Here is a 13094-nt window from a genome sequence, read left to right on the forward strand (position 1 = left end):
ACCACCCAAGATCAATAGTATAAATACAAATGCAGTGAATAAAGAATGTCCAAGAGTTGTTGTTTTGTTTTTTGTCTCTTCTTTATTCCATTTTTCATTTAAGCAGCCAACGCGTTTCGTTCAAAAGAACTTCATCAGGGCGTATTGGCTGTGTCCAATGTGCACAGACATCACTTCATATTCCTCTGTGGTCTGCATCCAAGATAAAGTAAACGGCTACTGTGCCGAGAAAAGTAGCGAACTCCTCCAAATAAGATATCCGTTTGAATGTTTTCACTGGGATTGCTAGGGATTTCTTGTCCAGTGCAGCTGGTGGGTCTAGTCCACTGATTTTAATGTTGTTTTATTTCAGGTGAGGATCAGAACCCCAGGATTGGGCGTCAGGTGCCTGGAATCAAAGTCCCGTTGGTTCAGACATGTCCAGAAGTCCAGTCAGATCTTGAGGATATTAATAAAAACAGTATGATTCAAGCAGGTGAGTGAACGACCCTCGGACAACGTATAGTACAGGAATACTCTGGATGCTATACTGGCCAACATAAATATTATAGACAAAATATTGACTACCAATATGTGACATGTTAAAGGAAATCAGTGATGAAATCACTGATCACATCGCTGATGCCAACCCCCAAGCTACAGCTCATCCAAAAGAAAGATTGTAGTAATGAAGACGAGGCTCGTACAGTATGGTAAAATATATATGTTGTTCACTTTAGTGAACAGTGAGGCTGGAAGTAAATAGTACAAACAACTTTTCCTGCCAAACACATGACACCTAGACAAATTGCAGATTATCCAGTGCCAAAACCACAAGCAGGAGTCTCCACAAAGAAGATCAAAAATGTTGTACTAGAATAATAAAGAGAAATAAAACATGACACTCAGAAATACAAATGATAACAGGAAATAAAACAGTTAATATTAATAAAAAAACATTGAAGTCTGACTGCAGGGGCAGAGTGACCCTTACCCCAGCCAAACACCACCTCACACACACCACCACAAAAATGCCACCCACACACACTGACAGCTAAATCCCCAGTTCAAACATACCATCATCCAAATGCCAGTCAACACACAGCCAGCAAAAACGCCAGTACAAAAAGACCATCAGTCAAACTCCAGTTCACACACACCCAGATACTTTCTCTGGTGTTTAGTGTTTTTCGACCCCCTTGGGAGTAGATGGGCCTACAAATGGGGGTGATCTGCTCAAAGGGGGGGCCAAAAAGGGCCACATTTTGCCCCAAAAATGGGAGTAACCATTACCCTAGGGGTCGCTCCCTGACATATCAATAACATCCTCCCTAGTGTCTAGTTGTTTTCTACCCCTCTTGGATGCAGATGGGCCTGTAAATATGGTCCTTCCTGGGGGGGGGGGGGCGGCTGAAAACAGCCAATATTGCCCCCAGAATTGTGAGTGACTCTTACCCAAAGCATCGCTACCTAACATACAAATAAGTGAATCCCTGGTGTCTAGTGGCTTTCTACCCCCCTGGGGACAGATGGGCCTGAAAATATGGCGGCAGAAAACAGCCAATATTGCCCCCAGAATTGTGAGTGACTCTTACCCAAAGCATCGCTACCTAACATACAAATAAGTGAATCCCTGGTGTCTAGTGGCTTTCTACCCCCCTGGGGACAGATGGGCCTGAAAATATGGCCAATTGGCCCCCAAGTGGTAGAATATGGGCAAAACATTTTCCAAGTTATTGGGAGACGATTTTTGCTCAAGGGGCCACTCCCCTACACAAACATTGCTAATAAACATCCCTCATGCTAATGGGTGCTTTCCTGCTGCACAATCTAGACCCCACCCGCTATCGTGCAGCAAGAATGCCCTGCAAAGAGACACCGTGGGACAGGAAAAACTCTTTCCTTTCCCCCAAAATGGCTTCCAGTGCCTCTGGCCAGATCTGATTACGTTGGCGCTCGGCTTGTGCCCCGATGTCATCAGATCATCGGCTGAGAAGGGCAGAGGTGGCATTGAAGCATTTCTGCTAATATTCCTGTTGGGGTCATGTAGAGGGTGGCCCACAGGGGAACACTAGATCTTCCCCCTGTGGGCAGGTGCAAGATCAGCTTGCAGCCATCCTAAGCACATGCCCAGCATGGCAGACGATGGTTTGGGGGTTAATAAACAAAACAACACCAAAATTACAACAATCCAATGAGGACAACCAGACATATGACAGCACCAAAATGTGAATCAGTGTTATGTGGTTGCCCTTGACCAGTACCTACTCGCAGGTTAATGCAGACAGCAATGGAGCGCAGCTCGGATACAGTAACAAGGATCGACCCCGTCGGAAGTTTTAGCTTTGACCTTACTCTCTGAAATTATAGTCAGAAATCTTCACTGGGGCAAGCAGCAGCCTGTAGCTGAGGAGTGCTCCATGATGTTGGATAGCAGTCAGACATGCTTGTTAGACGGACCGGGAGGGTCGGCCGAGATTACGGGGAGAGGTCTCCAGGGAGAGCCGTCTCCAACGACTGTACAGATAAGTAACTTCCCCCCCCCACAGACGGACACCACACAAGATTGAAGGTTAACGAGACTTTATATGCACTTCTTAGGTTACGTTGATATAATACAAGGAGGTCTGGACTCAGGGGTCCCCTCGGTTCTGATCTCTGGTTGAGGAAAAGGGTAGCGGGACAGTCTTAGTTACCAATGAGTTCAATAGCTCTCAATCCTCGAGCTCGGCGTGGTTGCTGATCGGGCCGTGGAGGAGCCAAGCAGGTCCCGAGATGGATGAAGGGTGGTCGACGGGCCGTGGAGAAGCCAAGCAGGTCCCGAGATGGATGAAGGATGGTCGACGGGCCGTGGAGAAGCCAAGCAGGTCCCGATGCAGATGACAGTTACAACGGTCCGCGGCCTCGCCAGCAGATCCGGACGACGGTGAAGGATGAAGGTTACGACGGCTGTGGCAGCGCCACCAGGCAGGATGATGGTGCACAGGACAGAGCTACGGCAGCGCCAGTAGTCCGTCCAGGATGAGTTCTTCTTTCGTCTCTCGACTCCAAGATACAACTGCCTTCCTGTTCTGGAGCTGCCCCAGTTATAGGGCTGGCGTGCTTTGATGTCCGGACCCTCGCACTTGGAGGTCGGGAGGTCCGGGATGAGGGAGTCCAGACACCCAGCAGGGGGGTGGAGCCAGCGCCCGGGGAGGCGATGGGCGAGCGGCACTGGCCGGGGGAGAACCATCGACACCTCTTTCTCCCATTGACTGGCCAAGTAGCTCGCTCACCTCCCGGGTGGAGGGTGGTGCCGGAATGTCTGAGGCCGGGCTAGGCCCAGGGTTGAGGTCGATCGGGGGCCAGGCGGCCTCGTGGCGAAGTGTCCAAGATGGCGGCCCGGGCTGGGCGCGTGGGTCGGTCGTGGATCGGACCCACGAGGTTATCATGCTCGGGGGCAGGTGTCCCTGAGGGGACGTAGGACGTGCAATGGTGGTGTGTGGTGCTTGTATGACTGGCTCGGGCTTGGTCGAGCCGGGGGAGAGCGGCCCGTCACGTGGCCTGTCCAACATGCGTCCCCCCCAGCTGAAGGCGGGGAGAGTTACCCATCCTCTTGGGGACTCTCTTCGTCGAGGCGGAAAAACCGGGACAGGCCATCCGCGTTGGCGTGGTCAGACCCAGGCCGGTGTTCAACGGTAAAGTCCATACCTTGCAAGGAGATGGACCAGCGTAGCAGTTTTGGGTTTTCCCCCCGCATATGCATCAACCACTGCAGGGGTCGGTGGTCAGTCTGCACCCGGAAGTGGGTGCCAAAAAGGTAGGGTCGGAGCTTCTTGAGGGCCCATACCACAGCGAAGGCTTCCCTCTCTATGGTGCTCCAGCGTTGCTCCCGTGGTAGGAGTCTCCGGCTGATGAAGGCCACCGGTTGATCAAGGCCTTCGGTGTTCACCTGGGACAGGACCGCCCCAATGCCCTGGTCGGAGGCGTCCGTCTGGACGATGAACTCCCGGCTGTAGTCTGGGGCCTGGAGTACAGGAGCGGAACACATGGCGGCCTTTAGCTGTTCGAAGGCCGCTTGACACTCTGGGGTCCAGTTCACCTTCTTGGGCTGATTTTTCGACGTGAGTTCGGTGAGAGGCCCCACGATGGTACCATAGTCTTTCACGAACCTTCGGTAGTAGCCCGTGAGGCCCAGGAAGGCTCGCACCTCAGTTTGAGTGTTAGGGGGTTGCCAGTTCTGGATGGCGGCAATTTTCAGTTGGAGAGGGGCCACTAGACCGCTTCCCACTTGGTGTCCGAGGTAGGTCACTGACCCTTGTCCAATTTGACATTTGCTGGCCTTGATCGTGAGGCCAGCTCGCTGAAGGGCTTGCAACACTGCTTGGAGGTGGTGGAGGTGCTCGGTCCAGTGGTGGCTGTACACCGCGATGTCGTCCAGGTAGGCGGCGCTGAACTCTTCGAGCCCCGCCAGGACCTGATTGACGAGCCGTTGGAAAGTCGCTGGGGCATTTTTCATGCCGAAGGGCATGACCGTGAAGTGATAGTGGCCATCGGGGGTGGAGAAGGCAGAACGTTCTTGTGCTCGGGGTGTGAGGCCGATCTGCCAATAGCCTGCCGTTAGATCAAAGATGCTGAGGTAGCGGGCAGCGCCCATTCGGTCGACCAGTTCATCTGCCCGGGGGATGGGGTGTGCGTCCGTTCTGGTGACTTCATTCAGGCCCCGGTAGTCGACACAGAACCGGAGTTCGGGTGTGGTTCCGGGGGCGGCTGCTTTGGGGACCAGTACGACCGGGCTGGCCCATGGACTGTCGGAGGGCTCGATGACCCCGAGCGTGAGCATCTTAGTTACTTCCGCCTGGATGCAGGCCCGTACCCGATCAGGTACGCGGTAGGCCCGGTGGCGGATAGGAGGGCTGTCTCCGGTGTCCACATCGTGCACACACCAGGAAGTGACACCTGGGGTGAGGGAGAACAGGCTGGCAAATCGTGATAGGAGGGCTTGGCACTCTTGGCGTTGTTCCTGGGTGAGGGTCTCCGAGAGTCGGACCCCATCCACGGAGCCGTCTTGCTCCTGGGTCCGCAAGAGGTCAGGGAGAGGCTCGGAGTCGTCCTCAACCCCGTTGTCTGTGGCCATCAAGAGGCTGAGTTCTGTTCGTGCAAAGTGGGGTTTCAGTCTGTTGGTGTGGAGGACTCGGAGCGGATTCCGGGCGGACTCCATATCGATCAGATAGGTGGCGGGTCCCTTGCGCTCGATTACCTTGAAGGGTCCCGTCCATTTGTCTTGGAGAGCGCACGGTTCTGTGGGGGACATTACCCAGACCTGTTGCCCCGGCTCGAATTCAATAGATGAGGCGTTCTGGTCATACCATCTCTTCATGTCCTCTTGACTGGCCTCTAGGTTGGCTTTCGCTAGGTCTCTGAACCGCTGGGACTGGTTGCGGAGGGTGAGGAGGTACCGGAAGACATCTGGAGGACTCTTGGCCGGAGGCAACTCCCAGCCTTCTTTGATCAGGCTGAGTGGCCCCCGTACTGGGTGCCCATAGAGCAGCTCGAATGGGCTGAAGCCTAGGGACTTCTGTGGGACCTCCCGGTAGGCGAAGAGGAGGCACGGCAGCAGCACGTCCCACTGGCGACGGAGGGGTTCTTCCAATCCCCCGATCATCCCTTTTAGTGTGCGATTGAACCGCTCAACAAGTCCGTTTCCTTGGGGGTGATAGGGGGTCGTGAAGCGGTAGGTGACCCCACACTGTTGCCAGAGGGACTTCATGTATTTGGAAATAAAGTTCGTGCCTCTGTCACTGACGACTTCTCGGGGGAACCCCACACGGGAGAAGATCCCCATCAGGGCCCTGCCGACCACTGGGGCTGTGACGGTCCGGAGAGGAATAGCCTCAGGGTAGCGGGTGGCGTGGTCCACTAGTACTAGGATGAAGCGATGGCCTTGTCTTGTACGTGGGTCTAGGGGTCCCACAATGTCTATTCCGACCCTCTCAAATGGGGTCGTGACTACGGGAAAGGGTTGCAGGGGGGCCTTTAATTTGCGGCCGCTCTTCCCACTGGCTTGGCACGTGGGGCAAGATCGGCAATGCTGGTGCACATCGTTTCTCATTTTTGGCCAGAAGAAGTGGGTCACTAGGCGGCTGTAGGTTTTATCTTGTCCCAGGTGCCCTGCCAGGGGGACATCGTGGGCCAGATTTAACAGGAAGTCTCTAAAGCGGAGTGGCACCACTAGTACTCGGTTGGCCCCCAGCTCGGCGATTCGTTGCTCGCTGTACAGTAGGTCATTGTCCCAGTAGACCCAATGAGTTCCGGAGGTATCCCCTGCGCTTTGGGCGAGCGCTTGTTGTCGGAGTCCCTCAAGGGAGGGACAGGTCTTCTGCTCCTGACGAAATTGTTCTTGTGTGGGCCCCCCTTCTTGAGCCCACTGGTCGAGATTAGCAAGGTCGGAAGGTTGAGCAGGTTCGAGGGGGATGCCCTGGTCGGGGGTCTCGGCGGGGGCGACCGGAGGCGGAGGCGCCGGCCATTCTGGTTCTTCCGGGTGATGGTTGGCACGGGCGGCCATAGACCGGGTGGTGACGCACGCCCAGTCTGGGACGCCCAACATCCCCAAGTGTTCTTTTCGCTCCACGGCTGCCCACGGGGAGCTTTCCAGGTCATTTCCGAGGAGGCAGTCCACGGGGGCGTCGTCTCGGACCGTTACTTTCAACATGCCGGAGACCCCTCCCCACTCAAAGGGGACGCAGGCCATCCGACACAGACTCTCCGAGTTGTCGGCTGATCGTACAGGGCAGAGAATGTTTGGTAGATATTGCTCTGGGGTCACCAGATGACAGCGGACGGCTGTCACACTGGCCCCGGTGTCTCGAAGGGCTTCGGCCCGTTGTCCATTGATGCTCACCCATTGGCCGTACTTTCGGGTGTTAGCGGGTAGGGGGACCCGCGGGACCATGTCTCTTCCCCCTAAGCACGCGAGAGTCATGGCGGCTGGCTCCCACCCTTGATACTCTTGCTCGTCTGTTTCTTGTTCCTCGGAGATCTGTTCTTCCCCTAGTGCCGCGGCGGCCACCTGGCGGGGTCTTGGGCTCTGATACTGCGGGCAGCTTGGGTCATTTGCATAGTGGCCGACTCGTTGGCATCGGTGACATGTAACATTGGTCCTGTATCCCGGTCGCGCCGGGGTGCTGCCCCGGTTGGCCGGGGGGGTGGTGCTGGTAGTGGGGGCGGCCGGAGTGTTGTCTCTTCCTCGTCCTTGGCCCCCTCCTCCTCCTCTGGATCGGTGGTGACCATTGTTGTTCCTGTTCTGCTCGTAGGACCCATTCCGGCCCACTCGGGTGATCTCCCACCGGTCAGCTTCGGCTGCGAGCTGCCGGGGATCGGTTAACTTGCTGTCGAGGAGGTGTTGGCGTAGTTCAATGAAGCAGTTGTTGGACAGATGCTCCCATACCATCAGATTGAACAACTGCTCGTAGGTCGTGACGTTGTTCCCTCTGATCCAGCCTTCGAAGGCTCGGCTAAAGTACGTTACATAGTCCACCCAAGTTGTACCTGGAATGCGTGTGCAGTCTCGGAACCTCTGACGGTACATCTCGGGCGTGAGGCCATAGCGAGTGAGGAGGGCCGCTTTCATATGGTCGTAGGAGGTCATCTGGTGGTCTGGGAGCTGTAACAGAGTATCGCGGCCCTCATTGAGGAATTTGCCCCATAGGCCGGCTCCCCAGTCGGCTCTATCGATCCGGTGCGCAGTCATCGCGATTTCATATGCTTTAAACCATTGCTGGATGTCGTCTTCTCGAAAATATTCTCGGACCACATCCTTGGGGATGTGCACTTTTTTGTCCGTGGTCCCGGGGGTGGACGGTCTGTCGGGCACCCCTAATTCTTTATTCTGTTTGCGCAGGTTGATCTCGGCTAGGTTCCGCTCGTGCTCGTACGTTAGTCTTTTTTCCTCGAGCTCCCTTTGCCTCTGTTTCTCCTCTCTTTCTTCTCGGAGGCGAAGGTGCTCTAAGTTTATTTTTTGCTCGGCCAATTTGAGTTCTATGTCCATCTTGAGTCGGGCCATTTCAAGTTCGTGTAGTCGGGCTTTTTCTCTTTCTTGGATCTCGTCTTGCGAGAGACCCGTTCTTTGCTCTTCAGGGGCCGTGTTGGTCTTTTTCGCGGTGCTTTGCTCCGGGGCTTCGACATCCCCGGTCTCTGCCCAAGATTCTAGGGCATGCTTAAAATCGTCCTTGGTACTTAGTCCGGTGGTAGCGATACCTAGTTCGATGCAGAACTGCTTTAGTTCACGATGGCTGTATTCCTCTAGCTTTTCCATTTGGAACTTCTCAGTTGATCCGCTCTCTTTAGTCGACATTGTTGTTCGTTGTGGGGTGAGCTACTCTCTGTACGTTATGCGGTGATTCGGATCGCGCCGCTGGCCACCAATGTTAGACGGACCGGGAGGGTCGGCCGAGATTACGGGGAGAGGTCTCCAGGGAGAGCCGTCTCCAACGACTGTACAGATAAGTAACTTCCCCCCCCCACAGACGGACACCACACAAGATTGAAGGTTAACGAGACTTTATATGCACTTCTTAGGTTACGTTGATATAATACAAGGAGGTCTGGACTCAGGGGTCCCCTCGGTTCTGATCTCTGGTTGAGGAAAAGGGTAGCGGGACAGTCTTAGTTACCAATGAGTTCAATAGCTCTCAATCCTCGAGCTCGGCGTGGTTGCTGATCGGGCCGTGGAGGAGCCAAGCAGGTCCCGAGATGGATGAAGGGTGGTCGACGGGCCGTGGAGAAGCCAAGCAGGTCCCGAGATGGATGAAGGATGGTCGACGGGCCGTGGAGAAGCCAAGCAGGTCCCGATGCAGATGACAGTTACAACGGTCCGCGGCCTCGCCAGCAGATCCGGACGACGGTGAAGGATGAAGGTTACGACGGCTGTGGCAGCGCCACCAGGCAGGATGATGGTGCACAGGACAGAGCTACGGCAGCGCCAGTAGTCCGTCCAGGATGAGTTCTTCTTTCGTCTCTCGACTCCAAGATACAACTGCCTTCCTGTTCTGGAGCTGCCCCAGTTATAGGGCTGGCGTGCTTTGATGTCCGGACCCTCGCACTTGGAGGTCGGGAGGTCCGGGATGAGGGAGTCCAGACACCCAGCAGGGGGGTGGAGCCAGCGCCCGGGGAGGCGATGGGCGAGCGGCACTGGCCGGGGGAGAACCATCGACACCTCTTTCTCCCATTGACTGGCCAAGTAGCTCGCTCACCTCCCGGGTGGAGGGTGGTGCCGGAATGTCTGAGGCCGGGCTAGGCCCAGGGTTGAGGTCGATCGGGGGCCAGGCGGCCTCGTGGCGAAGTGTCCAAGATGGCGGCCCGGGCTGGGCGCGTGGGTCGGTCGTGGATCGGACCCACGAGGTTATCATGCTCGGGGGCAGGTGTCCCTGAGGGGACGTAGGACGTGCAATGGTGGTGTGTGGTGCTTGTATGACTGGCTCGGGCTTGGTCGAGCCGGGGGAGAGCGGCCCGTCACGTGGCCTGTCCAACAATGCTTCAGGTGAAACCATTTTTGTAGGCAGGAAACGCTCAAAGTGAAAAAAGGTTGAATTTCGCTCCCAGGAAAATCCTTACATCAGTCAGATACCATTGGTAGCTTCTCCCAGTGAAGATTTCTGCATTCTGACCACATCACATTTTATTATGGAGCTTGGATTGTTCCAGCGGGGTAGGACTGCTCCCCTGAGTTCCCACTGAAAAGGATTTGCTGCTGCAAGAAAGCTCCGAGCCAGAGCTACAGAAATAAATGGCCTCGTGGCAACACACCTTTATCTGATTATCTTAGCAGGTTTGTTCCCATTCTCTGACCAAAAAGGTTTTTATGTCCCAGGGTTCAGCATTTTTTAAGCAGAACACTTTGACACCAGCCAAGAGTCCAGGACCCTGAGGACAGCTCTTGGGGGGAAAGACTCACTCCAGCAGATGTCAGAATCAGGGTCAAGGGCAGGTCCAGTTGGAAGTGTTCAGCTGGGCAAATGCAGGGAAGAAAAACCTTGTTTAGCTTCATGTGCCCTGTGCCTGAACAAGGGTTTAGTCAGAGGTTTCTTTGATGCATGCCTTTCTCAGTGAACTTCTGATTCTCCTGTAGGTCCAGTAAGTGTTTCTGGGGATGGTACTGTGGATGCCACATTAATTATTATTCCAAAGAGGGGAAATGGTGGGCTTTTATTTCAAAGGTCCAACATACATGTTGTAAACATAATATAACAAACAAGGTATGAAGTTCCTAATATGAAACGCAGGTAGAGGTCAATGATCGTGATATGTGTACCCTTGTGTGTGGGTGTACAAATGGTTCAGGAGACAGGATTCCTCCTTGATGGAAAGAGACCCTCACACACCGAACAAGCAGGCGTCTTGCTTCATCATTGGGTCTGCTCCTACTTAGGTTGGCACTGCAATACCTGATGAGGCGCCCGTGATTGGCTCTACTTGGCGGAGATCTTTATTCCGTTAGCCGTTGGGTGCAGTGCCTGTAAGTGCCCTAATGTGTAATATGAGTGTAGGTGGTGATGTGGTGTGAGTGTGAATTCAAACAGGGAATAGTGGTCCACTCAGAACAGTTTTAATGCGGTGTGTCCACTACCCTGGTTAAAAACGAAAAACCCACCCTCCCACAGTAAAGTATGTGTGGATGTGTGCTACTGTGAAAAGGTCAACATGTTTCTTGCCTCAATTCTAATGATGGCAATTCTTCAGGACCAATAAAGGGATCTACCTACACTTTCTGGTGGTGGTCAGGGCCTCAATGAGGTATAAGTAAGACCACCAGTACAGCACCCTAAAAAGTGGCACTGGTAGATCAGACCCCAACTTGCAAGGAAAAAACATAATATGATAACATTTAGAATTTAAGAACACTGGGCATTTGTCTGTGATGAGCAACATACGTGGTGCAAAGCACACGTGTAGGACACAGGTGAGCTGTGTCATGCATCATCTGTGGCCCGTGTGTATCTTATTATACAAAGACAAAAAAACAATAAAAAACAGAAAAGGTAGCATAGCTGCCATGCTAGAATTCAAGAAATAGTAGTGCTCGATGAAACTCACCCTCATAGGGTCAGGGGTATGCAGCATCCTGTGCTGGTAGAGGCAGACACTAAGGTGTAGTGTCCTATTAGATGGAAAATAAAGTGAACAACATGACATCGCAGGACTATAAGGCTACATAATCACAAGACGGTGCAAAGGTGTAATTCGCTTTCAACCACACACTCACTGGTGGCGCCCAAGGGCTCCCCTAGCATATGGGAGAGGTCAACTCGGTATATAGAGAGCCTGTAATCATGATACCAAGGCAAAGCCATATGTCTAAAACAAGGAATCTGCCCCCCAAGTGAAGCATGCTCTACTCCCCTTCCATACTCTAAACTGCGGGTGAAGCTCCTGCCAAACAATGAGAAGACAAAACCTCGCTTCATACACCGACTAGGCTCTGTGACCACAATTCATAACACCGACAAACTAGAAACCGGTACCGCTCCATCGCATACAGCGGAAATGGTTAGGAACAAACAGATACGTTAAGTCAAAAATTGGAAACAATACCGCTCATGTGTATCCCACTGTACATTTGTGGCAGGAAGCGGCGACCGGGGTGGCGCCGCGGTTAACTCACCAAAACAAATAGCAACATCCCCGCGGGGGAGTCCTGAAGGGGGGTGTGCGTGGTGGCTGGGGTATGTCGTGCCCAAGTGTACTTACGATTCCAGCTCAAGAGGACCTTCCGTATCCTACCCCGCACAGCTACCAGCCAAGGTTGCTTCGTTCTGCATGTTGCATTAATGCCTGCCTTTAAACTATGGGTAGCAAACACAAGGAGATGATGGATGGAGCGCGGAGTGCTGAAACTTTTCAGAGTCTTACTCCCAGTCACAGATCTGGGTTGAATCCATCATCATTCTTTAGCTCACTCTGCCACCCTATTTCAGACCCAGCTACATGCAAATCAGTCTCGACCCTGTGCATCATGGGAACAGTCCAGCCCGAACTGCTAAGTCAGGTCTTCCCTGAAGCGGAAACAAGCATCCTAGGACCGGGACCATATAAACAAGATATATATATATTTTTTTTTTGTTAAAGAATATTTTATTAAGCATTAAAAAGTAATACAAAAAACATGTCATGAGAAGTTAGAAAAAAAACTACATATGAATATAATATTAACCGACATCAATTCAGAGTAATTTATATAAGGAAAAGAAGGGGGGAAAGAAAGAGAGAAAGGAAAGAAGGAAAGAGAAAGAAAGAAGAAAGATGAAGAGAAGGAAAGAGTAAAAGAGAGAGAGGGGAGAGAGGGAGGGCAACCTGAGGGATCATGAGGGATTAATAGCACGTGGCAAGGGAGAAGGATTAGAGGAAAGATATGAAGTGAAGGGAAGCCATAACAGATCGGATTTCATTTTCAGAGGAACAGAGTTGGAGGAAGCAATAGAGATTCTGTGTTCATCAAAAATGTAATTACACCATGTGTGGACCGAGAGTTTTGAATTGTCTTTCCAACACGATAAAATAACTTTAAATGCAAGAGCAATAAATAGGTCTAACAATTTAGCAGAAGAGGGTGTAACAATATTAATATCTTCAGATAAAGAGCCTAAAAATATGCGTAAAAAAGATAACGGGGAGGAAAGAGATAACATTTTCATACATATATTCCAAACATCAGTCCAAAAAGATAAAACAGGGGAACAATCGTAAAGTTGGTGTCGTAGAGTACCTGGAACCTTGGAACAAGACCAACATAAAGGAGAAGAGGTAGGAGAAAATTTATGAATAGTAACCGGGGTAATAACAACTCTATGATATATAAAGAGTAAGGATTGGGTAATGCGTGCAGCAACGGAGACTTTAAAAATCCTGGACCATAAACGATCCCACATTGCAATGTCAAGGGAGACATCGAGGACGGTCTCCCAAGCAGTCTCTACTGTAGATTTGGAGCGAACAGATGTATTGGATAGTAAAAGTGAGCAGCTTTAGGGAGTTGAGTAGAAAATAAGGGATAAAGTGGAGTGACAAGAGTGAAGGAAGAAAAAGATTCGGAAGAAGAAGGTAGAGAAGATAAGTGAGATTGAATAGCAGATGTTATAATA

At 52.3% G+C, this 13094-nt stretch overlaps 1 protein-coding gene across 1 annotated transcript in view; it reads left to right on the forward strand.

The window, feature by feature from the left end:
- Nucleotides 1–13094, forward strand: part of LOC147718090 (E3 ubiquitin-protein ligase TRIM39-like) — a 148900-nt gene that overhangs the window by 90897 nt on the left and 44909 nt on the right. The window contains exon 6 of the mRNA XM_086919241.1: nucleotides 353–475. Coding sequence (XP_086775367.1) covers nucleotides 353–475 — 123 coding nt within the window. The remainder of the gene's footprint in view (nucleotides 1–352; nucleotides 476–13094) is intronic.

The sequence above is a fragment of the Lissotriton vulgaris genome, chromosome 4_2 (genome assembly GCF_964263255.1).
Source record: "Lissotriton vulgaris chromosome 4_2, aLisVul1.2, whole genome shotgun sequence".
Lineage (NCBI taxonomy): Eukaryota > Metazoa > Chordata > Amphibia > Caudata > Salamandridae > Lissotriton > Lissotriton vulgaris.